The 26760-nt window shown below is 46.9% G+C and overlaps 1 protein-coding gene across 11 annotated transcripts; it reads right to left on the bottom strand.

Moving 5' to 3' along the window:
• Nucleotides 1-284: 284 nt before the first annotated feature.
• On the bottom strand, nucleotides 285-23452 carry ZNF384 (zinc finger protein 384). Of its 11 annotated transcripts, none has more exons than XM_080348261.1 (11): nucleotides 22887-23452; nucleotides 22322-22370; nucleotides 18475-18545; nucleotides 18082-18322; nucleotides 17407-17743; nucleotides 12528-12608; nucleotides 5210-5434; nucleotides 4371-4553; nucleotides 3463-3541; nucleotides 2472-2630; nucleotides 285-2305 (listed from the first exon to the last, which is right to left on the bottom strand). In XM_080348261.1, exons 3-11 carry the CDS (start codon nucleotides 18538-18540, stop codon nucleotides 2030-2032), a joined length of 1647 nt encoding a protein of 548 aa, XP_080204387.1. In that variant the 5' UTR covers nucleotides 18541-18545; nucleotides 22322-22370; nucleotides 22887-23452; the 3' UTR covers nucleotides 285-2029. The 11 variants fall into 11 exon arrangements, 10 of the variants coding, with proteins under 10 accessions (XP_080204387.1, XP_080204386.1, XP_080204388.1 ...); XM_080348260.1 differs by lacking the exon at nucleotides 22887-23452 and adding an exon at nucleotides 22825-22879; XM_080348262.1 differs by lacking the exon at nucleotides 22887-23452 and adding an exon at nucleotides 22825-22879 and having other exon boundaries at nucleotides 18475-18541.
• Nucleotides 23453-26760: the final 3308 nt, after the last annotated feature.

Here is a 26760-nt window from a genome sequence, read left to right as displayed (position 1 = left end):
TATGGATGTACAAAACACTCCAACCGTTTGCAGCCAACCCTGGTGACTAAACACAGAGGAAGAGGTTTCTGCCAGAGTCTCTACAGGTGCAGAGGACAGCAGGCAGAGTTCCTCGCTCTCCTTGTGCCCACCACAAGGCTGCCCGAAGGCAGGAACGTGCCACCCTCACGTCCACCCGCACAGCCGCCTGGGACTCAGGGCAGCAAGTTGCTCGTGCAGTGGTCTGGTGCAGGGGGAAGGAACACACGGCATGGGCAGGGTGCTCGCAGCAGCACCTTCAAGGAGCCTTTTACACCAATTTATTTCTATACAAGGTGGTTAAAAAAAAAAAAAAGCAGCCCCTATTGTTTGTTCATACAGAAGTCTGGGATTGCTATAGGCTTTGGGTGGGTGAATGATTTTAAATCCCAACAACACATGCTTTTTCCCTTGCCTTCTCATTCTCTTCCGAGTCAGCCTCCATTAGCCAAAGAAACTAACAAGTGACACACAAGACTAGTAGTCATGTGGACCATTTTAAAAAAAATAGGGAAGGAGAATTGAAGACGAAGAGAAAGGGAAGAACAAACAAAGATTGAAAATAAAAATTCGCCAGGATAATGCGTTTTATAAACACAGAGATAGAAACAGTTACAGCAAGGACAGAGCGGGCCAGGGGTGGGGAATAGATATTTATATATATATATATATATATAAATTCAAGGGGCCTTCAGTTTATTCTTGTTGGCTCCCCCTTCTCATTAGATTGGTCTCTCTGCGGGGACTGGCATCCCCTTCTCTCCGCTGTCCACCTTTCAGGGATTCTCTCCCATGACCAGGGTCCAGAAGAGGCCACCACTGCCATGTGAGTCCAGCCCGCCCTGGCAAGAGGGAGCCAGGAGAGTGCTCCGAGGGAAGGCAAGCAGGAGAAGCTAGCCTTTCCCTGCCTCCTGCTGGCTCCTTGAAAAGACCGGTCTATTCCTCCTCCTCCTCCTTCCCTTTGGGAAACCGGGGGCAGGACAGGCGTGCGATAGTCAAAACTGCTGTTGTTCCGCCTTTCAGGAAAGGGAGTAGAGAGAAGGGCGATGATTATTTTGGCAGTCTCTTCCCCTCCCTCCAGTTGCTTTTTGGTTTGTTGTTGATGCCTGCAGGCTTTTCTGAGGAGGTGGGGGGAAGCGGGAGGGAGAGGAGGAGGAGTACAAGCTGCTAGGACATCATCCATAATGGGCAGGAAGAGCAATGAGCAGGAACCCACATTCCTACAGGGCCTTGGCCATCGTGCTGCTCAGACAGCTGGGAGAGAGAGGCAGCAGCCAGTTCAGACAGAATCCTCTCTATTGCTCTCCACCAGGGGAGGAGAAAGCGTGCAATACTCCACTGCCCTCGGGCAGTGCAGGCACCTGTCCGGCCCAGGGAACATGCCTCACCTCTCCCTCCCCAGCACCAGTCTCACCTTCCACTGGGGAGAAGGAGGTTTCTCCCATCCAGTCCTTGGGGCAGGACGAGCGACCCCTCCTCCCTCTCATGAGCAGGAGGGACAGGAATGGGTATTTCTCTCTTAGACACTCAAGGAAATCCTCAAAGAACCCCATCCAGCTGTGAACCCTGCCACATCCTTCTGTGGCCTGCTGAAAACATGTGTCCGAGCCCCTGTACATACAAGGACCGTCTCTCCATCCCATCCACCATGCATGTCTCAACACGCACCCCCCTTTCATACGCATTCTACAGTGAGAGAGAAGGCAAAACGGCGGCCTTTCTTTGGGTTTGAAAGGAGGGGCTCTTGCATGAGGAAGTGATCCCAGCACAGGAAAGGGGCTCTTGCACAAGGAAGCATCCTCCTACCAGGCAGGCTGTTGCACAGAAGGAACACCCCCTTGAGACAGGCTGTTGTTCAAAGGGCTGCCATGAACAGGGTTACATGGCCAGAAGAGGCTGTTGCAGGAGGAGAGGCCGGAGACTGTTGCACAAGGAGGGGCCGCTGCACAAGCGGTGCCCCTGGGCGCAGGCTATGCACAAGAGGCTTTCTGCTCCCTGGGTTGAGGTCTCTCTAGGAGCTGGAGAGGTGCTCCACTTGGATGGCGCTGGTGCTGACAGTGAGGCAGATGTCCTTGTGATGCTCTGAAGTCTTGTAAGGAGTCAGGTCAAAGGAGCACTGGGGGGGAGGGTTGGGTTGGTTAGTGTCTCCAGAAGGGCCTCCTGCTGCCCCCCCACCCTGCGGCTGGAAGTGCTGCTGCTGCTGGGAGGCCTGGGCTTGCGCCTGAACCACTTGCTGCTGTGGGTCAGGGATGTTGTGTTTCCGCATGTGCTTCATCAGGTACGTCTCCTGCAACAGGAAGAATGGCGTGAGAGGAAGGGACAATGTTTGCAAATGCCAAAGCCAGTGGGGAGGAACATGACAGCTCAGAGGGCTGCTCCCATGGGACCTGAAGGAGCTACTCTCTAAGAACTGTGTCCACTTATCCTACCCCCCAAGACCAGCAAACACTCACCGAGGTGTAGGCCCGGCTGCAGATGGAGCAGGTGTAGACCTTGGCATGTTTCACTGTGTGCGTAGCCAGGTGCACCTCCAACGAGGCAGCATCCGTGTATGCGCGGTGGCAGTTGTGGCACTTGAAAGGTTTGTCTTTGTTGTGCTGCCGTCTGTGGGACTGGGAGGTGGCAGCGGGGTGGAGGAAAGAGAAAGCAAGCGCAGGGAAGGAAGCAAGTATTAATACTGGAGAAGACTTTCCCTCTGACACCCCTTTCAGCCAGGCCCCAAGCTTCCCAGGCCCCCATCTGCTGAAGGAGGTATGCTTGGTTCCTAGCACAGGGGCAGAGTTCTCCCTCCAGCCCATCCCATCTTCCCCACAGAAGCCCTTTTTTCTTAGGCTTCTGAAGAGCAGAGTCTCCTAACTCTCCACAACCCCCATCTTCTTAGTCTCCATGCAACTCAGATTTCTGTCTTAGCTTTTTCTTCTTCTCTCCTCTTCTGCCTCACTATACGTTTTCTCCCTGCATCTGTCACTGCCCTTCAGGGCAGGATCTGCTTCAAGTGCTTGCAGGCATTTACAGCTCTTTGCCCTTTGGGGCCCTACAGTTCCCCCCATCCAGGATACTCCAACAGGTCACATCACCTCTGCTTTCCTAAATCCCTACTCTTATACCCTCCACTTCATTGTAAAAGAAACAAAATCAGATACCCAGATTTTATTCTGCATGACATTTAGCAAATGTCTTGCCCCAGCTAAGTTAGAAAAGTCTGCAGAACAGATGGAAGGAACTTTACCAAAATCTTACTCCTTTCAAACCAAGTTTACAATTTTACAGGATGCAATTATTTACGTGACTTCTTTGGGTCACTAGCGCCACAAAAAGCCAGGAATCACCCCCTGCCCAGGGCTTCAACAGCTTTCCTGTGTTCCTTCACAAGTAGTCTCCCCTCCCACTTGACAGCCATGTTTGCCAATGCCACTGGAGAGGAGGACAAGCCCAGCCCCTTACCTGCAGGTTGGAAAGCTGGGTGAAAGCCTTTTCACACCCAGGGTGAGCGCATTTGTAGGGTCGGTCCCCGGTGTGGATACTGTTAAGGAGGAAGAGCACAAACGGGAGGCAGTGAGCAGGCAGGCAGAGCAGACTGCCAGGGCCTGATGCTGCAATCAAATCTCACAGCCACTTAGGAGAGCAGGGAAGGGGATGTTGCCTCCAGATGCTGTTCTATGTGGACAAAGAGAGCTCTGCCCAGCTCCCGTGTCCAGCTAGAAGTTAGAGAAGACAGGTGGTCAGGCAGCTTTCAGAGAGTGACTAGGACTGAGGAGCAAGAGCCTATGAATGCCTGACCAGCTCAGCATGTGGGCCACCTGAAAATGGGATGGGAAGGGGTCTGGAGGTCCAGGCTCCCTGCTCCAAGCTCAGGAGTCCCATATGACCAAGAGAAATCTGTTCTCCTGCTTCCACAGCACCAAGAAAACAGCTCTGTTTCTTCTCAGGATAGGCAGTCACACACTTTTCCTTTTACCTTGTCAGGCTGAGATCACCTACAGCACGCATCTGTCCCTGTCCCCCTGCAATGCCAGCAGAAGCTTCCACACACTCAGTCCAACCCCCGTGGTGCCAGGCTGGGATCCCCTATGGCCAATGCCTCTCTCTCTATCGCTCGCTCTCTCTGTGCCCCCCGCGGTGCAAGACCAAAGGATCCCCGGGGACAGCACGTGCCCACCTCAGCCCTGACGCGGTCAGTGTCTCCTGCGCAGCCTCCACTCCGTCCACTCTGGTGAGCCACCTCCTTCTGTGGGTGCAGCCGGCCGCATCCCCCGCCCGCCCCCCGCATGCTTGGCGCGCGTGCTCCACAAGGTGCATGCCGGCAGCGTGGGGGGGCCAGGGCCAGGCCCCCAGCCTCCTCTGGCCCTTACCGTGTGTGCTGCTGCAGGTGGGAGAGCTGGCGGAAGGCCTTCTGGCAGTAGCGGCAGGTGTAGGGCTTGGCCCCCGAGTGGATGCGGAGGTGCTGGGCCAGGTAGGATGTGTTGGCGAAGCTCTTGGAGCAGTGAGGACACTTGTGCGGCTTGACAATCGCCGTGTGGAGCTTGGAGTGGATCCTGCCGAAGAGGAGGAGGAGCAGCAGCAGTTGGACACGACCGCCATCTGGCTAGTGCTGATGGAATGAGGGCACAAAGGGGGTGGGACAGCACCACGCTATCTGCTACATGGAGGTAACTCCAAACAGGGTATGAGCTCGCTCAAGTCTCAAACCGTGCTCCCCTTGGATTCAAGAGACCATGGTCTGTCTGCACCGGGGGAGGATCCAGAGAGAGGAACTATAGAGTTTGGACTGAGGGGCATTGGCAGAGCTGTGTGTGGGAAGCCCACGGCTGAAATACCAGGGGGGGCTGCAAGCCTGGACTGAGACGTTTGGCAGAAATACGCTGGGGTGACAGGGAACAGTCCTCCTACACCCACTCTACTCTCACTCTGACACAACCAGCCCTACCTTCTGTCAGAAAGCATCACTCCATCGCAGACACCCTTACGGTGAGCAACACTAACCCCTGCGCACACCCAGCCCCTTCACAGCAAAGTGACAAGTCTCAACGTGTCGGATACCACCACTGCCAGCTTGTCGTCTACGAGACCTGACCAGCCTGCGGAAAACAGCAAGGTCTCCCCAGGCAGTCGCTCACCAAGGGTGCTGACAGCATGCTGGGATGACGGCAACATGCAGCGCGGAGGGCCCCCAGCCTCCGCTGGCCCTTACCGTGTGTGCTGCTGCAGGTGGGAGAGCTGGCGGAAGGCCTTCTGGCAGTAGCTGCACGTGTAGGGCTTGGCCCCTGAGTGGATGCGAATGTGCTGGGCCAGGTAGGAGCTGTTGGCGAAGCTCTTGGAGCAGTGAGGACACTTGTGTGGCTTTGTCTCCGTGTGGGACTTGGAGTGGATCTGCATCTCCGACTTGGAGTAGAAGGTCAGCGAACACATCCGGCACCTGAGACCGGGGCGAGGGGAAGAGACAGTGTCACACGGGGGGGGACAAGCCCCAAGAGGTATCATCTCTAACAGGACGCGGTCTTCCACAGTGAGTGAAGAAGGGATGTTTTCTCACTATGTGGTTCTAGGGAGGTTTTACCTGGGACATTGTGCTTGGCTGCGAGTACTCCAGTCCCAAGGGGACAAACTTAAGCTAGATACTGGCAGAAGAGACCAAAGGAGACTTTGCAGCCAGACAAGTAAAGGTCTTAGAAGAATCAAAGATGTTAATTTATTAGGCTTATAGGGGAGACAGGGCAGCACTTTGGAAATTTTCCAACAGCAATCTGAAGGAGACAGGAATAATTCTAATAATTCCCAGACAAAAACCACTTTGTTCATCTATGATTTATTTCAGTCAAAAAAATGCTGGAAAACCTGGAAGTCCCAGGTTAAGGTTCATCTTCATAATAAAAGTTAAATCCATGTGCTGCAAAGTCTGCAAAAGCAGTTATGACCAAACCTATTTAACTCTACTCCCATTTTTGCAGAAAGCACTTGAGCACGTAGAATACAAAATGCTGAAAATAACAGCAGTGCTGCTTTCCTAGTGGGCCTCACCGAGATATTCTGGATATCAAATGTGGTATTTCACTGGCCTAATGGGCTTCCATCTTTTCCACCTTACATATGTGATGCAAAATGTTTTATCTATGAGTTTGGACCTATCTGTTCCCATAATGTTCAGAAACATACTTGGTAACAGACAGACTCTTCAAACAGGAAGAAGCAGTTGGCATCTATCTGCTACGGTTGCTGTTGTTAAAAACTGTTCCTCCATCGTGACACCAGGCTGTTAAGAGAAGCTTGCGCTGTTATACAATTCAAGATGGTAAAAGCTTTTGTGGTTGAAAATTTGACAGAGAGGGGCTGCATCCAAGTTACTTGACTTTTTTTCTTTTTTTTCAAATGTGTGCCAACCAAGGGGTAGAGTTAAGGTTTCTCTGACTTAGTTTTTTCCATTTGCAGACTTTTCAATTAAATAAAACAGAATTTGCACTGAGAGAAAAAATGCCACCCAGAAGAAGACTGGCCAACATGAATTCAACTTTCATACTAGGTAGACTTATGTTTTTGTCTGGGAATTTCCTTAAGTTTTACAAGTGTTTACAAAACTGCTCAGTGACATAAGTCTCTGCAGTGCCACAAAGAGCTGATCCTGCTCTTCCCCATATCCATGTCCTCCCAGGAGGATACTTCATTACATCTACTATTGTGACTCTTGACAATGGAGCCAGAAGCTTTATGAAGTGTGCAGCCTGATTAGCGTATGTAATGTTGGCAATATTCATCCAGCACCTACCTTAACTTCCACAAGCTCTTCCAAGCCACAGCTTGATTTTAAGCCATTTAACTGGCAGCAATGCCTCCCCAGCAAGCACTCCACCACACGCCTTCCGTAACATTTTTTTCTTCTCCATCACTGTTCTTTTACATTCATTATTATCTCTAACAGTTGTTCCCACGTTTCTTACCTTAATCTTTCTCTTAATTCACTTTAATTGCAAGCCCTAACAGAACATGTAAGCTAAACACATCCTTACATAAATTCCCCCTCACACACACAACAATCCCTTCTGGTACCAACTAACAGAAGCTATATGGTCATTTATCCCTAGGTCTATTAGAGATATGAGGAGTAAAAGGGAACATCAGAGTTATATTTTTTTAAAAGTAGCTCTTGGTTTATAAACCAAATTATCTCCAAACACTTGTGCAATTTGTTCCAGATTTTCTGACATGTTTAAAGCTAGACTTGAATACACAATATGCATTTTGCAGTTATCAAGTCACAATTACAGGACGAGGATTATATCCATTAAAGCAGCAACACTAGAAAGAACTTTGAGGTGAATATTGAACTGAAAAATATCTCTGAGTTGCTAAGTCCAGTGCCCTGCTAATACAAGCAATTATGGCACAATGCCATGCGTGACTTTTATCAAGCTCCTTCTCAGCAAATGCTTACGTCCATTACTCTCAGTTAAACTGTTCCACAGTATCAGTCCTCTTAAAAGGAACCATTCAATTGAGAACAAGCTCCTGGTGTGATGCTGTGCTAATATGGCTAACAAAAAAAGCGGAATAGCAGGTATCATTTTTTTGTAAACAGGAATGGTGTGACTATTCTTGCAACAGCATGTCTAATTCTGAAGTCCACATAATCAACCATCATTGAAAAACGCAGTCAAGTTCAGCGAGCTTAAAGAATGACAGCATATGGAAAACTGGCTTCACAGTAAAGATTTGCTGAGTCCACTCTATTTAGGTTTGGAGAAGACCTTAAAAGACAGCTTGGTCAATACTCATATAAGTCTATGTAGGGAGAAAAATATCAATTACTAGGGGCTTGTTTTACGAGCAAAGAAAGGTGTAATGAAAAATAATAATTGACAGTAGAAATGTAAAAAAAATATAAGAGGAAATATTCTCATCATTGGAAAGAACTTAATGCATCTTAGGAACAACACTTGGAGGCCATAATATGGTCTCAATCACTTGGCCCTTACAATCAGTATTTTGAAAATCCAACTACCTTTCTGAAAGTAATACCTTTCTAAAAGCTTTGCTCTTGTTTAAACACAGTGGTGGGCACCAATCTCTTCTGTGCCATATACATGACTATATTTTAAGCAGTCTATTCTGTTTTGAAAAATTCATGAACTTTACTATGTCATCAAGTCTAAGTGGTCCCATGCATTAAATACGTACTGCCAAAAAGCCATCTACTTTATTTTCCATAACTTCCCCCCCACCCCCCCCAACTTTCCTTTGTTTGTTTGCTTTGTCAGGTATCTGCCTTCAGGTCAGAAATTCCCTAGAATAAACTTTAATGAAGAGAAACAGACTGAACATCCTTTTCCTTTCCAAAATAAAATTATAAAGAAGGTATTTCAAAACCTCTCCAGCACTTGCATAAGAATGGAAGATATATCTGACTGCTAGTACCCCCCACCCCAAAACCAAACCCTTCTTGTCTTAGTTTAGCAGCTACAAACATTCCAGTATTGTTTTTCAAACAACGTTTAAAAAGTCCTTGCAAGGACTGATTTTCTGATCATCTAATTATCATCAGCTCTGAGAGGGCAAGAATGTTATGTAGCATTAACACACTCATGAGCCCTGCAAAGTTAAAAAAAAGCCTTGGAAAACAGAAGAAAGCTGCATTTCAGAGAGTTTTGTATTGTGTGGTATCAGGCATTTTCAAGGGAACAAATGATCCATTTAATTAATGGCTTTGCATTCTGCCTCAGACAACACCCAATATAAAAGGTGACGATGCAATCAGCCCTCTAGTGGGCAAATAGGGAGTAAAAAAATGTTACATCTATATGGATAATGAGAACATTGTATCTGACACTAGCAGTGTTGCAGTATTCTACTTCAGTGAAATTCTCCTTGCTGGGGAGAAGAAAAGCTGGGAGTGCTTCTTGCTAAGCATGAACGAAGTGCTATATGAAATAATTGATTTTTTTTTCTCCTCTGTTTAATATCCATTTTTAATCCTTTTTTCGTCACTATGCTTCTAAACTACCACTGTACTCTTTCCGAGAGCAAGTAACAGAAATGACTGCAGCATTCCCACTGACAGTGTGACACAACATCGCTACAGCTGCTTGTTAGGGCTCTGCAAATTCAGACGGTCTAGGAGAACATATTCTTAACAACACAGAGGTGTATCTCTCCATATAAATAGTTAACTTAGTATCCAGACATATGCCAGAGATCCAAAGTAACCTCTTTCATTGTTTATAATACTTTCTTTTTATAGGGAATCTGTAAGGCAGTAAAGTGAGACATTCAGAGATTGTTCGTGTTAGACAGAAACACCCTCAAAAATCATGAAATGCCAGTAAAAGGTGGATGTATAATTCTGCTCCCATATGAAAGTCATCATGATGAGTCATAAACAAAATGATGCTTATAGCAACTAGACTACAACTCGGGTGGCACACAGTGCCATATTTTTTTCCACTTTTCATGGAATGTTCTGCCTCATTCATCAGATGCTGTTATGAGATAAAAATACCATCTGAAATATCAGCTCATTGTAAAATTTGCCTAACATGGTTTAACAGCATTTTTCAATCAAGTGCCTAATTAATCAGTATCACATTTGTGAAAAGCTTTTACATGGCTTTACGTGAGAGTTCAAATTCCTAGTACCTACTGAGATTAGTCTCAGAAGTTAATCGAGCCCTTGCTCCTTCTGTTTAACTACAAATACAAGTTAGACCACAAGTCAAAAAAAAAATCAAATCCAAAAGGTCTGAAGTTAAATCAGATTATAAGAGTAAGTTTAGGCTGTCAGCAGTTAATTTAGCAAAAAAAGAAATGTATTGCCTTTGCAATGCAGAGTTAATTAAGTAACTAATGCAAGCATAGCACAATCGTGGATGCAGTTCATGATAAATGCTAATTTAATCCTAGCATTCCCTGATTTTTTTTAAAGGTGAAGTTAAACACTTTCTTGCTAATATATTGTAAGAGATAGGGGAAAGGAGACAGAACTAACACCCATGATACTGTTACTAAACTTGGATAAGACCTATATAAAGCCAGCAAGCATGAAGATGCCAAATGAAAGCACAATTATATCCCTGCTGCCACACTTCTACACCCAGCATCAACTCCTGTTCAAAAGTCAACACTACGCTTCCATTTACCAATTTACACTACTGGCACGTATACTATCAAATCTATCAGCTATGCTCAAGAGATCTCAGTCAACTTATTTCCACAGTCCTTCAGTCAGTTGGTGGCTTGATAAAGCTACAGAAAATCATACTCTCCTGGCAAAGCAGAAAGTGTTTTTAAATGCTGGCACTTCTCCAGTTCTCAGACTTCACAGAATCACAGATTTGAGGGCATTCCTGAGTATTGTCCATTTTTCCAAATAATCTTTTAAAATTACCAGACCCAGAATTTTGTGGTATTTCAACATGCTTCACAAGTTGCCTGTCTTCTTGTAACAACTCCAGCATTTTTGCTTTCAACAATTGCATTCACCCTCTTCTGCCACAGCCTTGCACTGGGAGCTCACACCATGTCACTTAACTCTTAAGTCTTTTTCACAGTCACTGCTTTCCAGGATGCTGTTTCCCCATAACCCTTATCTTTAGATCAAAGACATTCAATAGTATCCAATGGGGCACTTTTGTTTGATGCTGTTTTCCACTGTGTCCAAACACCTAGGCCTCAATCCCCGACTACTAGAGAAGTCACTAAGTATTACCCAAAGGGCTCAGTCTTCCATTGGGCTGTATTAAAATACATTTCGCTTTAATTGTTCTCGTTTAAAAATCACATAAAGCTTCTCTATTTTTTCAGCTATCCACCAGCATTGCTTCTATCTGTAAATTATCAGGCATGACCTTCAAATCATTGAACAGCATCAGGCCTGAGACCTTGTCTACCAATTTTTGAAATCAGCCACCATTAGCAAAAAAACCCAACAAAACAATAAAACCTAACAAGGGGTTTCCTATTATAGTGATAACATGCAAAAGCTAAAATTAAAATACAAAATGGCCCATGAGAAAGGACTAGCAAATCTAGAAATGCCAAAACTAAGGTCATCTATGTCATCGTAATTTGGCTCCACAATGCAGGTGTGTTCTGACATACAGCCTTATTGACTGTTTCCACAAAACTGCATCCGTATTACATTGCACAGACAAATACTTAACAAGCAAGTGTTCAGTTTTTTCATCACCACTCTGTGTACAGCCTCAAGCCTCGTCAACCACATGCAATTCCAACCTCAGGAAGCAGCATCACTCATCTGCTGTATCCACGACAGAATTATCAGTGCTCCATAAGCACTCATCTAGACCCACAATGTCTCTGTTTTATTTTTTCTAAGAGAAGGGAGTGAAACACAGTAAGACAGCCATACCCATTAATTCCAAGTGGCCAAACTGATACTTGTGACCCCTTTTTTTCCTTTAAAGGAAAATTCACACAATATACATTCAAATCACTGCTCCTATAGATTTCTAGGCTACAGCTATGAGATGCAGTGCTTCTGCAAAGTAAAACAGAGTCTGACATGTAACAGAGGACTACTCAGTGATATTGGAGAAGAGATTACAGTTTTGTCAACACTAAATGTTAATTATTTCAGGATAACTGTCTGCAGGCACTTTAAGCCCGTGGCAAATGCAAATCCATTGCAGACTAGACCTAAATCATATTTGCATTTGCTTCAAGGCAAGATCATCTGCAGGCCTGAACCACATGGCTATAGGATATTATAGCAAATCTGTGTCAGAGGCAAGAGTAATCTACAGTTCTTCAAACAAATCAAATTACTCCCCCAAATCATCCTTCTCTATTCTGCAAGCCCATGTCAATATATGTTTTTTGTCAAACACTCCTTTCAGGTTCTCTAAGTACATATGCAGGACTCTGACAGAACATCATGTACACAATTACTATAATCACATAATCAAGGATAGTACCAAAGTGCATTGACTCAATAGGGCCAAATTAAGGTGCGATCAGATAAGATGTGTGACAGAATAGTCTGGAAGTTCTCTCTCCCCAGTTGAAACTGTAACTGCACCCCTCATTCCCCTGCACACACTCATTCCACTGACATACAAGTAGCGTGCTAAAATTAAAATTCATGACTGCAGAAGTTTTACTGTTAATTCCTTCTGCTTGGCACTGTGATGAACTGAGAGCACATGCACACACACACACAGAGTTACAATATCTCAGGAGAAGGGAGAGAATTTACCATAACACAAGTTTTTACCTTATTATATCCTGAGGCATGTGGTCAGTCTTAATTCTGACATTTTCTAACCTCCAGGCACAGCATTCATAAACAAAGCAAAGCTTATGTGTACAAATGGTGTGTGTTTATATGGATGTGCATGTGCACCTGTCCTCCTTAGAGTTTTGAGATAACAAGCCAATTTTGGCCAAATCTGGAAAAGGGTAAGGATCCTAAAGTCACCACAATTCTCGTAAAAATATGCAGCTGGGGAAAGAAGAGAGACCCTCCTGGAGCCCCTGGCTGAGGGAAAGGCTAGTAAGCTCACCCTTGATTAGACATCAGAGAATCCACACAGGAGAGAGCCGCTGGAAACCAGGCTTCATTAGTTCCGCTGCTCACGGAACTACTTGTTAAAAAAAAGCAAACAGAAATTCCAACATGTGGCATCATACTGACACCCACACTGGTCATCAGCAATCTTAAGATCCACTGCACAGACCTCTGCCACTGCAGCTAGGATGATAAATGATAGCAATGGGAGTTTATCACCTTTTTCTAGCCTTAGAGGGGGATGAGGTTCTTTGCCAGAGGAGGTCACATTCTTGTGCTGACATGAGATACACAGCAAGATTTAGGAATACTGAGGTTGAATATTTCTAGGCTTTGGAGGGAATGTGGTCAAACTTTCTGCCTGATGCTTCAAACTTAATTCCCCTTTTGCCCTTAGCCTTCTAGCCTGTTGCAATTCTCTCTCTCCTGCACCAAGACCAAGGCCCCAGCAATGGCTCTTTCTTTTTCCATGTTCCCAGTCACTTAACATCTGTCTCCTCTCCCTCATGCTTCTATTTGTGTGTCCACATCCTAACCTCTTGGCCACATTTGTTCTGCTAATTCTAGGTATCCAGCCTGCAGCAGATCTGCCTCCTTCTTCCTCCCTTCAGTCTTGATCCTTCATAGCTTGTCTCTGTGCCACCTCTCCCATACAAATAGACTCCACATCACATCCTCTGCTGCATTGCCCTGGTTTGTGGGCCTTTTCTCTCTCCTCCTTTAATTCCCATCTCTGCTCTACCAAGTTTCCAGTCTTCCCAGATAAAAACAGCTCCAGGTCCTGCTCATTCTTGTCCCAACTACATTTGAACCAAGCAGTGTCTTCTCACACCTTGCCTTTGTGCCCAGAGTGGGTAGGCTGCTGTCGACACTGGGCACAAACTACTCCCTTCTGAAGCAGAAGGAGCCACTGTGACTTGAAGGAAAAGCATATCTGGCCCTTCAGTACTAGACTAGAAGATGCTTATTGCTGCAGAGAGAATACACATGTAGTCCAGCCTCGTATAGAAAATGAGTGAAGTTAAGAGCGTATTTATCTCTTCTGTGGAGACAGCCTGGTCAATGCCTGGAGACGTGCACGCCTCAAAAAATCTCAAGGAGGATATAATCTTTGCATACTTCAATTACCAAACTGTAAAGCATCTCACAGTGTGCTTGAGAGATTTTTTCCAAGTTTACAACTTGGCCAAATTTGACCTTATTTTCAGAGATATATTTTCCTTACAAAAGCCATAGTCACCAGATTTCAAATCTATTCAAAACCATGGGAAGTTCACCAAACAGCAAGGCTAAATCCAGTGCAGGGCAGAAAAGCTTAAAATGAGGCATGTCTGAGAACATATCTACCTGCTGTATTCAAACCACTGGCTCCCCTTGTGTCGCTAATTTCCTCACTAAAGGGGACCCCCATCCAGCTTCTTCACATTCTACAGCTCAACTCTGCTTCTTGCGAAGCCTCCTATGGCTTCTGTGCACTTTTCTACTCTGGACTCTCAGAAACTTCCTGCGCCTCTCAGCTGCTTATCATCTCCCAGACCCCCTGCTGATCCCACAACCTAGTGAAAACAGGGAAACTCAGAACCAGCAGTGGGGAAGAGACAGCTTGTTGGTCAGAGCGTGATGGCAAGGCCTCTCTCAAGCCCACAACTTTTCTGTTTGTGTGCTCGGTTCCAAAGCACAGCTTGCGAAACCATTCCATACTATAAACTAGTATTTGTCCTAGCATTTACAAGCTTAATACTGGAAACAAGCAATGCCTATAAAGAGCTCTCTTCCTTTTACAAAGAAGAAACTAATTAGAGAACTGTTTGTCAGAGAGAACTGATGACCTAGCCCGGACAGGCTGAACCAATTCATAAGTCATGTTCACTGATCACATCACAAACTTCTAAAAGTGCACAGGTACAGGCACCAAAACAGCACTAAGAAACAATACTACTGTCTCCAGGATACATGGTCACTCTCTCTTCCTCAGTACCTCATTAAAGTACTGAGAAGTTGTCACGTGCTTCACACTACCAGCATCTTACTAGAAAGACTCCTGTTGCTGATCTCATTTTCCACAGAAAAAGTAAATTCTACAAAAATGTCAGGGAAGATTAACAAAGAGCTGACAATGAATCCAGACAAGACTGAAGTGACATTACTCATGAAGGAAAATGCTTCACAAGGCTATGTTAGATGCTGTCTGTCCCCTGCAGGTGCAAGCATTCGCTCTTCTAGTAGCACAAAGCAAAGCACCCAGGACTCTGCCAGACTAATCCTCAGGCTAGATGTCCAAGATCTGCAAGGAATACAATCATTAGCAAAAGCCTCACACTTTTTCTTGCAAAGAAAAGCCTAGTCACAAAAATTCTTGCACCACTTTCACAGCAGACTGCTAATTCATTTCTGGACATGATACAGCAGCAAAACAGCTGCCGTCTGCTGGAGCAGGAATCTCTACATTCACTAGAGAGTGGGATGAGCTGCAATATGAGCATCACCCCTGCCCTCCAATTCCTTCCAAGTCTGCCTTGCTGTGCTGCCCATTCAAGGCCTTACTCTGTCTTCACTGATACACTAGGAGCCAGGAAATAGGGAAATCAGCCACCTGTGCATGCACTCAGACAAGAGAGCTCACAGAGCTCAAAAAAGAAACTTAAACCAAAAAATAATTACATTTAACAAAATAATCACAGGCTTTAGGAATTAGGCATTAAAAAAAAAAAAAAAGGAAGTCGTATTGATCAATATAGCACAACTTCTTTCAGGCTAGCTTGTCTAGCTTGTCTTCAGTGTATCATCATAAGAATCAGTGAAATCATACACAGACGTATGAATACCACAAGCGACTCCTCCTTCAGCCCCAGAAGGGAGCAGGAGTTGAATGAACCTCACCCATAGTCTTAATTTAGCTAGGATATGGCTGCATACTGTAGTAACGGGAGCCGCCCAAATCATCCTCCAGAATGCAGAAGGAACCCAGGAGTCCTCAAATTTTTAGCTTGCAAGTCTATTCATATGTACTGTATTTCACAAAGGTGTTCTCTCCCACAGCTCCAAGAGAAGATAGCGTTTTTCTTTATTTTTTCAACAATTATTTTTAGTTCCAAACTTGCACATTGAAAGCATCAGCCAAAGAGAAGATCCCAAAAAGGGCAGAAGTACTCCTTGGTGGTTTTCAATAAATCTCAATTTAGCTATCTTGCACCTTAGCTCTGCTCAGAGGAAGGCATACTTGGGATGGAGGCTGGAGGAAGAGGCAGAGATATCATACTCAGATTAAACATGAAGACAGGAGATCTTCCTGATTACATGTTCCTACATATTTTGGTTTTTCCTGCAAAGTCTCTCTCACGAGCTGTTAGATGGACTATGTGTGTTCATAAAGTTTCTGCTGAGTCATTCCACCTGGTCTTGAGCATTTTTTTCCAAACTTACAAGTAAACAAGGAGCTATAATTAAAGCCTTGATTCAGCTTTAATTCTAGCGTTCACTGCCAATTGTGTCCCCTGTAAATACATATTTAACAGCCTAATTAGCAACCCAGACTGCAAGCAGCTTGAGTAGTGTGGAATTGTGGCTATGGCCCAAAATAAATGGTGGGATTACAAATAGCAAGCTACCTAACACTCCCACCCCTCTTCACCATACGCTGATTATATTTTCAAATGGGAAGAACTGAGACATTGGGTAAGATAACAAAAAGGCTGATCCAAGCTCTGGTTTTGTACCCCTTTAACTGTATTGCTTTAAAAATGTAAACTTTTTTAATTGCTATAGTTAAAAATTATATAGTGCCTGGGGTGGATGCACTGACTCTGTGTAGATGCCTTCATCCTGTTATAACTTAATTCCAGAAACATAACTAAATCTGGACAAAAAAGAAAAGAGGGTCTAGGATCGTTAAAGGGAAATTGAGCCAGGATCATGGGCACATAGTAGGGTAGTGAGCAGAGCAAGGGACCCTCTCTTACATCTGTTTCCATCTGGTTACTACTTTGCCTCTTACTGATCTTAATCATCCCTCAGAATCACCTATCACTAAATCACCCATACGTGCTCCTGCTTCCTAATTAACACAGACGATCCCATTCCCTTCCTTAATACTTGCCTGCTCTGTCCGGCTCTCACCTTTTCTAAAACACCCACATTCCTTATGCTCCGGTTTAAGTATTCCCTCGTAGTTAATCTCTCCCTTTCCCACCACTCACTTGTAAACTAAAGCCACATCCCTCCAAGCTCAGAAACCCAACCTCAGGGCTCAGAACTCTCTCCCCTCTTATCTGATACCCTTCAGGCTCAGAAACACCCTTGCACCTAGTTCAGAAATACTTTTTTTTCCTATTTTGTTGGGAATGCTGAAGTAGGAGATCACAAGGGGCAACGCACACAGGAGGAGACACTATTACCACAGTTCACTTCCTGCTCTGTGTGCCTCCAGTTTGTAGCCTGTACACTGGACAGACTGGAGTCCTAATTTGGGGCACTCGGGTACACCAGGGCTCTCAACTATACCAGAAGTGTTCCAGCTGCACCAGACAGTACTGCATTCTGCAGTACACCAGCCATGCTACCTGGCTGTGGCATCAAGGATATGGTTCAGCTTCTGTAACCTCCCGGTCATTAACTAGCCTAGTAACGTTAACACTGGCATATTCAGGAAATCAAGGTTGTCCACTAAGGAGATTCTTAGTTTTGGGTCAACCAACCAGCTTGCAAACATTCCTGATTAGAGACAAAACCCAACTCTTTCTGCACCTGAAAGATTCCCTACTCAGGGACTCTAGAGGGAAAAGGCAGAGATCTCTTCCCCACATAACCCTCTAAAGGGTTAAATACACCCCCATCCCCATGCAATGTTACAGTCAAGGTTTAACTTCACTTCCCACCTGTATGTCTTGCCATCCTTGTGCTGGTCCTCATCGTCCTCGTTTGACAGCACAAAGGGGTCGCTCATCTCTGGCAGCCCCGACTCTTGCAATCGTTTCTTCTTCCGGCCCCGGGGCGGTTTGGGGGCAACTCCCCCACCCCCGCCACCGCCACCCCCACCACCTTCAGAAAGGGTGGTTGTCCCTTTCTTGGACAGGTCAGGAACCACCTGGAGGGCTGCCTGGGAGCCAGGTGGTAGCGCAGAGACAATCATAGGAGCTGAGATGGGAAAGGTTTGGGCAGAGGAGGCTGTGGTCACCAGGGAACCTGATGGGGAAGTTATCACCAGACCAGGACCTGCAAAGAAAGAAAGAGGGAGGAAGTCAGTTATTACATTTCCAATTACATCCAACCTCCTCATGCCACAGAAGCAAGCTTTATACACCTATTTTTGACTACAGCTCAAACAGAAGAGTAGCCTACACATTCCCAGTCTCTACGGCTGCAAGCCAAACTTCCATAAAGAGGGTGGATGTATGGAGTGTATAGAGATTCACAATGAAACTAAACCAAGATAATCCACACAATCGGTAAGGCTAGAATAATCTACAGCCTGAAAAGGATTCTCCAAGACCCTTCACTCCCTCATTCCCAAGTCTCCTTCATATGTTGCCAAAGCCTTTGGAGTCCCCTACCTGCTGTCATGAGCCCAGCAGACTGCACTGGTACCACGGTGATGTTCTGAGTCACAGGGGCTTGGCTGTGTGGTGTCAGCTGCTCCGGCTTGGTGTCTGAGTCCATAGAGATACCAGTGGGTAGGGCCACAGAGGTGGGTACTGTCAGCAAGGCAGGGTAGTGGGGGGGAGCTAGGCTGCAGCCCTTCTCTGTAGGCAATAGCTGCTCCTTCATCTTGTTGATAAACATGGTGTTCTCAATCTAAACAGGTGGGAAGGACAGCTTTTAGAATACCCTGGCACAGCTTCTCCCAGCAGTTGACTGAGCAAGAAATGCAACAGAAACACTTATTGTGCATGAACTTCTAACAAGAAGCAAGACCAGCATAATAGGTTGGAAGACAAGGATCTTACCTGTCCCGAGACGGTGGGCACTGCTGGCCAGAAGTACGGGGAGGAGTTGAAATGAGATTCTTCCATCCTAGCTGGGCACAGCAGGGAAGAGGAAGGGGAAAGGGAAGAGGAATGGAGGAAAAGGAAAACAGACAGACACACATACGAAGAAAACATTAAACCCGAAGAGATTCCAACATGGAACTGACTCAGTCTAATGCTGTGACAGTTCCTTAATCTCCTCTTTCTTACTCGAGCAACTTCTCCCCACTTCTGAGCTATCTGCCCAAATCCAAAAATTATTTTCAGGGGAAAAGGTTGTCTGCTATTCCCATAGATCTGGGTCCATCTCAAATGCCTCTTGCCCAACAGTCCTCCATGCAAAAAAAGGGTTGACTACAAACCCACAGAACACCTCAAAATTTCCCCGATTATCATCCACCCAAGTATGTGGCATAAATGATGAAGTCTGTGCATCTGCAGCCAGGCAAATACAGCTGGGACACATTTTTACTGTCACAGACAGGCTGACCCCACAAGCAGTGAAAATTTTGGACATTGCCTGTCCCTCCACCCCAGCTCAACACTAAGGACCCAGATGGAGCAAGGGGACGTTAGCATTGTGTTACACAGGAAGAAAGACAGGCAGGGAGAGGGAAACAGACTTGCCCAAGATAACAGACAGCCACAGCAGACCAAGAAGTCAAACTTAAGGCTCCTAACTTCCTATTGCTCTGAGCAGCCCAGCCCACTCTTAGAAGAAACCCAGAAATATCAGACAATATTCCTGACAGACAAGATCTTCTGCTCTCATCCAATAAGACCTGGCAGTAGGAAAATAACCTGACTGCTCTGCCCCTGAGATACCCTATTTCCAGTGAGATCATGTCACAGCTCTCTATTACCTATTTCATTCTGATCTTTGGGACAAGATTCTGCAGGATTCTGTCCCCAGTCAAGTGCCTGTTGCTCCATCTTAATTTTCCAGCAGCCAGGTGAAACCAGATAGATACCAAAAGATAGCTCTCTGAAGACAGAGGGGTAATCTCTTTAGGAACACCTGGATGAAGAAGCCTTTTCCACTCTAATCCTTACATTCCTCTGTGTAATACCATTAGCAGACAAAGTTTGTTACAGTCATTGAAATGCTATTCAAAACCTAAATAAATTAACAAAAGATTATTTCCTGAAGCAGAAGATGCACCTATTGCTAAACAAATATGGCAATTTTTTTAGGTAAAATACATGTGATAAAAACTATGCTCAGAGAACACCTTGCAGAGCAAGCTCTTGAGAGAAAGCAACCACTCTAAGTTTCTCATGCAGCTACCTGCAAATTGTCCCACTCCTATTTCTGTTATGATGTGGCAGTAGTCAAATTAATGAGTAAATATTGTTTCTGAAGGGCCTATCTCAATCATCAGATAAGCTGAGGAGCATGCCCCAAGTAGCATGAAACACTTTCCAGAAGTATATTAGGGCAGAATAAATACAGGCGGAATTGCTGCGTGTGAGCCAAAACGCAAAGATAATTTTCCTCTATGTAGAGAAGCAGTATTTAAATGAACCAAATTACCTGATAATTTTGTTTTTATGAATTGCTCATGCAACAGCAAAGCCAAGTATTCCTGCCTCACTCACTCACTACAAATCAACCAATAAACACACTTAAGGATGAATTATTTACCTTGCGTCGGTGGCATGCAGTCAGACTGCCAGCTGCCTGACTGAATTACTCTGGATTTACATTGCTGTGATTCAATCAGAATCTGATGCAGGAAGACTCTTCTGTTCGTCTGCTTTTTTTCTGAGCCAAATTAATTATTAAGTATACTGCCCACAGCAAGACCCTATGTGTGTAATGCTTAATTACATAAATTTTTTCTTTCATAGGGTGAGCACTTATGAATGCATTCTTGGCAATTAAGCACCACTTGAATCAAGAGGAGGGGTTTGTCTGGAATGTCAAATTTAGGTTTGGGGGGTTTTGTTTGTTTGTTTTTGTTTTTAAAATAAATCTTTATTAGCTTGGCCTCCACATCAAAAATATCAAAGTGAAAGTGATTTTCTGTAAAAATGTAGAAGTCTCACATAATTATCAGATGCATTTTCCAAATAAACTTTGTAAGTGTTCAAGACTCCCTTGGATTCAAATGCAAACTTCAGGAGTTAAACAGAAAGATGCCAATTTAAACAAAAATCTCACAACAGCTTTCTTATTTAAAGAGTAGAAGTTATGAAAGGCAACTCCACTTCCAGATTCTAAAATCCAGACTAGCATTCAGAGGGGTTGTTCGTCTCCACCTCATCCTCTGTCATAACTTCACAGAGCACCTAACTTTTGTTTGCTCAGTTTACAAAGTATGCAAGTCAAAATAAAGCTCTGATTGATTCTCAAAAGATAATGTTAATCTCTCTTAGAATCTACCCCATCATCCTGAAATCTTCATGCTTGAGAGGATATCAGACCTCAAAACTTTTGACTTGAAAGGCTGAAGTGTGATGAAGTTATAAGAATGTGGGAGAAAAGGAGAAATGGTATAAGAGTTGAAGCTTTCATGCAATTTCACTAGCAAGCCAGTCTTCCAAAGGGAGAAAACAAAGATAAGATTCCTCCACCAAACTACTGCCCTAATACCCACGGCTGTCCCTCCCCTGCCCCACTTTTAGGCTAAAGGATATTTTGAAAACATGCACCCCTATTCACAGCCCCCACTTTAATGCTGCTCACACTTACTTTACCAGAACTCTGCACGTAACCCTTCCAATTGCTCTATAACTACCAGACATGGGCTGGAGCTTCAACCCTGTACCACAGCACGTTCCCACTGCAGTGCCTTCATCATCCCAGCTTCCACAAACAGGCCAGAGATGGGACCTTCTTCCTATTCACCAGTCTAGTATCAGACAGATGTCAACGTACCCTCCTGATATAAACCAAAAACACCTTCTATGTACAGACCACAAATGTACATGCACCAAATAAACAACCAAGTGAACCAGAGAACTCACAAGGGACAAGGAATCTGGAGTTTAGATCTGACAGTACTTCACAGAATCATGTACTTAACGTGCTGGACTTATACTTCTTTGCAGGTCATCACTTTAATAATAAACAAACAGATAAAAGCACATGCAAGTATACGGTGAGGTAGAGGCTGTGTTTCTGGAAGGGATAATCAAGGTTGGATATGCAGGTATTTAGAGGCTGACTTTTACTTTTTGTAGGGTGCTTTCTGTTTGGGGTTTTTTTTGTGGTTTGTTTTTTTTTCTCCAGATACCTAGCTTTTAATTTCTACTGAGCGTAAAGTTTTCAGTTGACAAATGGCCCCAAATGCAACACTCAGGAATGATTTACAATGTTTTATGCCTGTTCAAGATCTTCATCCAATAACAATGAACTTTTATGCTCAATTGCTGCAAAATACTCAGGATGCTGAAGGCCAAGCAGGCTGTTTGATCAAATGCAAAAACGCCTCCACAAAGCTTGTAAGCACCAAAAAGTTCAAGCGCTGTTACACCTTTAGAACATATTGATGTGCATTAGGAATATCCCAAACATGCTGGACAAAGTCCTGAATCCCAAACCCACACACCAGAGCTGGAACAACTTTGGTATTGTTCCCCGACACATGCGTAGCCTCCACCCCAACTGAGTGAGACTCTGTCAGAACAGGTGCCTGGCAAGGGATATACCCTGTGCCTCTGCTCCTTCCAGGCAGTCAATCCCCCCTCCTGCACCCTGGAGCACAGGTGACTCCAAGCCCACAACCTGCGACCCATCCAAACCCCTCTCCCCCAGTGTGGCCATCGGGAGCCCCCAGGACGAGGGGCAGGGGTCACTCACGCAGCTCCGGGAGCTCCTTACCCCTCTCACTCTCCCTCTTCTTGCATTTCTCCTCCTTCCAGGGCCGCCTCTGCAAACAAACCGCCAGGGTTACAGGGGCACCCGGGGCCCTGCATGACAGCGGGCGGCACAACGCGGGGCCCCCGGAGCCGCTCGGCAGCGGCCATGGGCGGGGGAGGAGGGCGCTCCCCACGGGAACCGGCCGGGATGGGGCGGGGGGGCCGGACCCACCTCCCCCCGCGGGGCCCCGGGCGCACACGGCGGCGGCGGCCAAGGGTGGGCTGCGCCGCACGGTCGCTCCCCGCAGCGCGGGGTGGGCGAGGCGGGGCCGGCGCGGAGCGCGGCTCGCCCGCAGAGGAGCCCCCGGGCGCGCTCTGCACCCGACACCGGGACGGAGGGACGAGCGGGCGGGCGAGCGGACAGACAGACACCCCTCCTCCGTTTCCGCTTCCGGATCGCTTCGGCCCCGGAAGTCCCACTCTCCCGGCCCTCCCCACCCCCACACCCGCCACCCGGCAGATTACCGGGCACCACCCCCCAGCGGCGACCCCGACCCCGACTCCAGCGGCGGCAGCGGCCTCCTCACCGGAAAGAGGAGCTATGAATCGCTTCCGGATTAGGGGGCGGAGCGCGTCTCAGCTCTTCCGGGGCGCCGACCGGAGCGGAACGGCGTCATTGGCGGCTTCGCTTGAAAAAGAGGCGGAGCGGCGGCGGTCACCGGCCAGGGCTCAGTTTCCCCTCAGCGGCGGCGTCGCGGGCGGTCAGACTGGAAGCGGGGACCGGGCGGCAAAGGGGAGAGAGACAGGCGCGCGCGCTTACCGGAAGTACGGGGTGCCGGCGCGCGGGGAGGCCAGGCTGGAGGAAGGGCGGAAGTGGCGGTGCCGGCGGGGTCGGGCGGGTGAGCGGCGTCCCTGAGCTCGGCCGCGAGACCCACTTCCGGCCCAGGCGGCCTTCCCGGCGTGACGTGCGCGGTGCGGGACAGCCGCCTCATGAATATTCATGATCGGTCATTAATAAGCGGCCCCGCCGCCCCCCAGGCCCGCCCTCGCACACCCGTGGGCAGCTGCCGGCCGCGCTGTTACCGGCTCCTGGCCGAGGAGAGTCGCTGGGTCAGCCCGGCGGGGTGGGACAGGTTGGTTGTTACAGTTGAGGTGGCCCAAAGGCTCTCGGGCAGCCCCTGGGGCAGCCCCTGCTTGCCCCATCGTGTGCGCCGCTCCAGCGCTTCCCGGGCTGAGCGCTGGGCGCCTTCGTCCTGCTGACCCAACGGAAAGGACTTTCGGCAAACTGGTTTTCTGCCAGGTGGGCTGACTCAGTTCAAGAGGGACAGGGAACTGCTGGAGAGAGTCCAGTGCAGGGTAACAAAGATGATGAAGGGAGTGGAGCATCTCCCTTATGAGGAAAGGCTGAGGGAGCTGGGTCTCTTTAGCTTGGAGGAGACTGAGGGGTGACATTCATGTTTATAAATATGTAAAGGATGAGTGTCATGAGGATGTAGCCAGGCTCTTCTTGGTGACAACCAATAATAAGGTGAGGGGTAATGGATTCAAACTGGAACACAAGAGGTTGCATTTAAATTTGAGAAGAAACTTCTCAGTGAGGGTGCCAGAGCACTGGAACAGGCTGCCCAGGGGGGTTGTGGAGTCTCCTTCTCTGGAGACATTCAAAACCCACCTGGACACATTCCTGTGTAACCTCATCTGGGTGTTCCTGCTCCAGCAGGGGGATTGGACTGGGTGATCTTTGGAGGTCCCTTCCAATCCCAAACATTCTGTGATTCTGTGATCTCAGTTCCATTAGGGCTATAAGGAGCAAGGGAGCAAGCCCAGGCATGGAGGGGTGTGGGTTAACCCTCTTTCCATAGTTGCATGACAGCTCATGTAACCATACCCAAGTACTTTTCTTTCTTTTTTTTTTTTAAAAAATTATTTTTAACCATTCACAAGTTGACCCCAGAAAAGGCTGCGACTTGCCCTCATTTTCACTTGCTGAGAGTTCAATTTCACAGGTTCAACACGCTTAAGTTTTAGTTGGCAGTTTCCTCTCTGTCTCCCATGTGCTGGCACTACCAGGTGTTGCTGTGCAGTGTGAGTTACTGTGCTTGAAACAGTAGTCAGTCCATTGAGCCTTGGTGATGGTCCAGGAGAAGGTGTGAGGCTGGTCCTGGAGAAGATGACACAGAGTCACTCCACAAGATCACTAAGCCAGGCTGGCTGATCATCCTTGCACCAAATTTGAGACACCCCACAAGATCACCAAACCAACGTGGCTGTTGCAACTTTGCTCTGTCTTAAAATTTTAGTGGAAAGAGACTTTTTTGATATCATCTACTTTATTCCACTGCTCATAGCAGGGCTGGCTTTGGCACTGGACTTACCTCCCAGGTCAGGCCAGGATACCTTCCTCACCTGTGGTGTTGCTCACTGGGCACTTGGCCGAGCTGTTTCAGTACTCTAACTTAGGATTTTTTTTTTATTTTTTTTTAATTGTTATGTGACTTTTCTGCCAGCTTGACATGCTGGAACAGCTTTTTCAGAGCCAGCGTGAGTAAGAGGAGGGTGGGACCAGGGAGAGCATGACTGTAGCAGCCAGCGGTTAGGTTGGCTTGGGCAATCATGAAACCACAACATCCGGAGCAGTGGGCAAAGGGGAATCTCCTGGCGGCTGAAAGGCTGGCGGCTGGAGCCACAACACCCGCCAGTCCCCAGAAGGTGCTGGGGCATTGGTCATCCCCGGTAGCGCAAAACTTCCTCCTGGGAGGAGCGAGGATTAGCTCTGTGTTCTTCCGCAGGAGTCACATGAAGGCAATTGTTGATTTATTTAAATAAAAGGAGTTGGCAGCCTAATCAGTTTGGAAATTAATTTCCTTATTAATTTGGGGGTTTTCACTTGCTCATGAATATTCACAAATGCTCATCTCTTTTTTTTTTTTTCCCTCTATGTAATTTATTTTTGTGATTGTCAGATCACCTTTGAAGGTGACATTTCTCTCCTCATTCTGCAACGCGGCAAATACATTCTATCTTATGCCTTGGAAGCGGAACACTGGCCTGACACTGATTCCTCTTTTGCCTCTTTGCCCCGGAGTCTCCTGTAGCCTCTCAGCTCTCCTCCATTATCTCATGCTGCCTAGAAAAAAATAAGACTGAGTCTCCTCTGAGAAGAGGGCTGGCCTAGGCTTGATAGCTGGGAGAGTTTGTCAAAATGCCCTATACCGGACAAGGAAAAGCCTTAACTGCAGCTGAGGAGTGGGACAAAGTGGTTAATTTTTTCTTACCGTGCTAAGAGCTTTGTGCTCCCCCTCCCACCCTGTGCTGCCAAGCACCCTTCAGTAGCACGTGAGGCAGCGTGACTAACATCTGTCACAGACACTTGATTTCTCTTATCTCCTTTCCTTAGGAGGAGGCAAAAATCAGAGAAATACAGGTGTGCGTCTCTGGAGAGTACAGCTGATCTCTTCACCCTCTTTCCCAGCTCTCTGTTGACCCCTTTTCACTTGTCCCACCTGCCTTTACTCCTTCTCTGCACCAAGGCAGAGCGTCCTGGCTCTCACCGCAGGTTTCTCCTGGGTGAGGTGTGCCTGTACCCTACGTGTCTGTGCTTAGGGCTTCTGGCATTTCATAACATCTACCAGCTGCGCTCAGCTGAGGACTGTGGTGGGTAAAAGCCCACGTACAATCTCTGATGCTGGAGGTGGGAGGAGCAGTTTGGGCAGCAGGGGTGTGAAGAGGTGCCATCCTTCCCTGCTGCTCTGGCACGGGGATGACCTTGGCCAAGAGCCAGCCTCTGGGCAAGTGGCAACATGCATGTGGCAAAGACCCCCAGGCCCGATGGCTGCTGGCTCATTTCTTTACAAAACTAAGCTTTGGTGCAGTCTCCATCTAGACAACTTCTCGTTGTTCATCTCAGAGCTCTGGAAGCAGGGGCTGCTGTGCTGCAGCGCTGCCAGCCTGGGCTAGTAGCTGGAAAGGGTGTGACTGAGGGAGGTTTACAATTGTGTGGCAAGAAAATAAGCCAGCAGCAGCATAAAAGTGACTGCAGGAGGTAAATAAGCCCTGGAGGGGATGGTAGGTGGAGGTTAGGGGGGGGCTCCTTCGTGGGAGCAGAAGGATGCAAGCAGCACAGCCAGGTGCCCATTGCCCACTGAGGGCACCACCTCCTCACAATCTCAGAAAGAAAAGGTGTGGAAAAAGGCAGCTGAGCCCAAAGTTACCACAGCAGTTGCTGTCTCACAGCCTTTGTAACAAACTCTTCTACAGAGCTTTGACCCAAGAGGGTGGCAAACACACACCTCCACACTGGCTGCCTGCTCCATCTCCCATCCTTATTACCTCCTCCACAGCCACATCTGACTATCACGTTCCCACCTCAGCTCTTTCCATTTTTCAGCTCATCTGGTTTCTTTATCTCTCTCCTTCCTCTCCACCCTAACATAAGGCACCCACCCCTGGGCCTTCAATAAT

The sequence above is a fragment of the Nesoenas mayeri genome (assembly GCF_963082525.1).
Source record: "Nesoenas mayeri genome assembly, chromosome: 1".
Taxonomy (NCBI): Eukaryota; Metazoa; Chordata; class Aves; order Columbiformes; family Columbidae; genus Nesoenas; species Nesoenas mayeri.
The sequence above is the reverse complement of the archived record's forward strand: the minus strand, read 5'-3'. Positions and strand labels throughout refer to the sequence as shown.

Excerpts from the sequence above, each read along its gene's own strand:
- ZNF384 (XM_080348261.1), bottom strand. The coding sequence starts at position 18,540 with ATGGAAGAATCTCATTTCAACTCCTCCCCGTACTTCTGGCCAGCAGTG. Across the intron at positions 17,744-18,081 it reads TGCTGGGCTCATGACAGCAG|GTCCTGGTCTGGTGATAACT; the intron begins GTAGGGGACTCC and ends CTTTCTTTGCAG. Across the intron at positions 2,631-3,462 it reads CCCAGCTTTCCAACCTGCAG|TCCCACAGACGGCAGCACAA; the intron begins GTAAGGGGCTGG and ends GCCACCTCCCAG.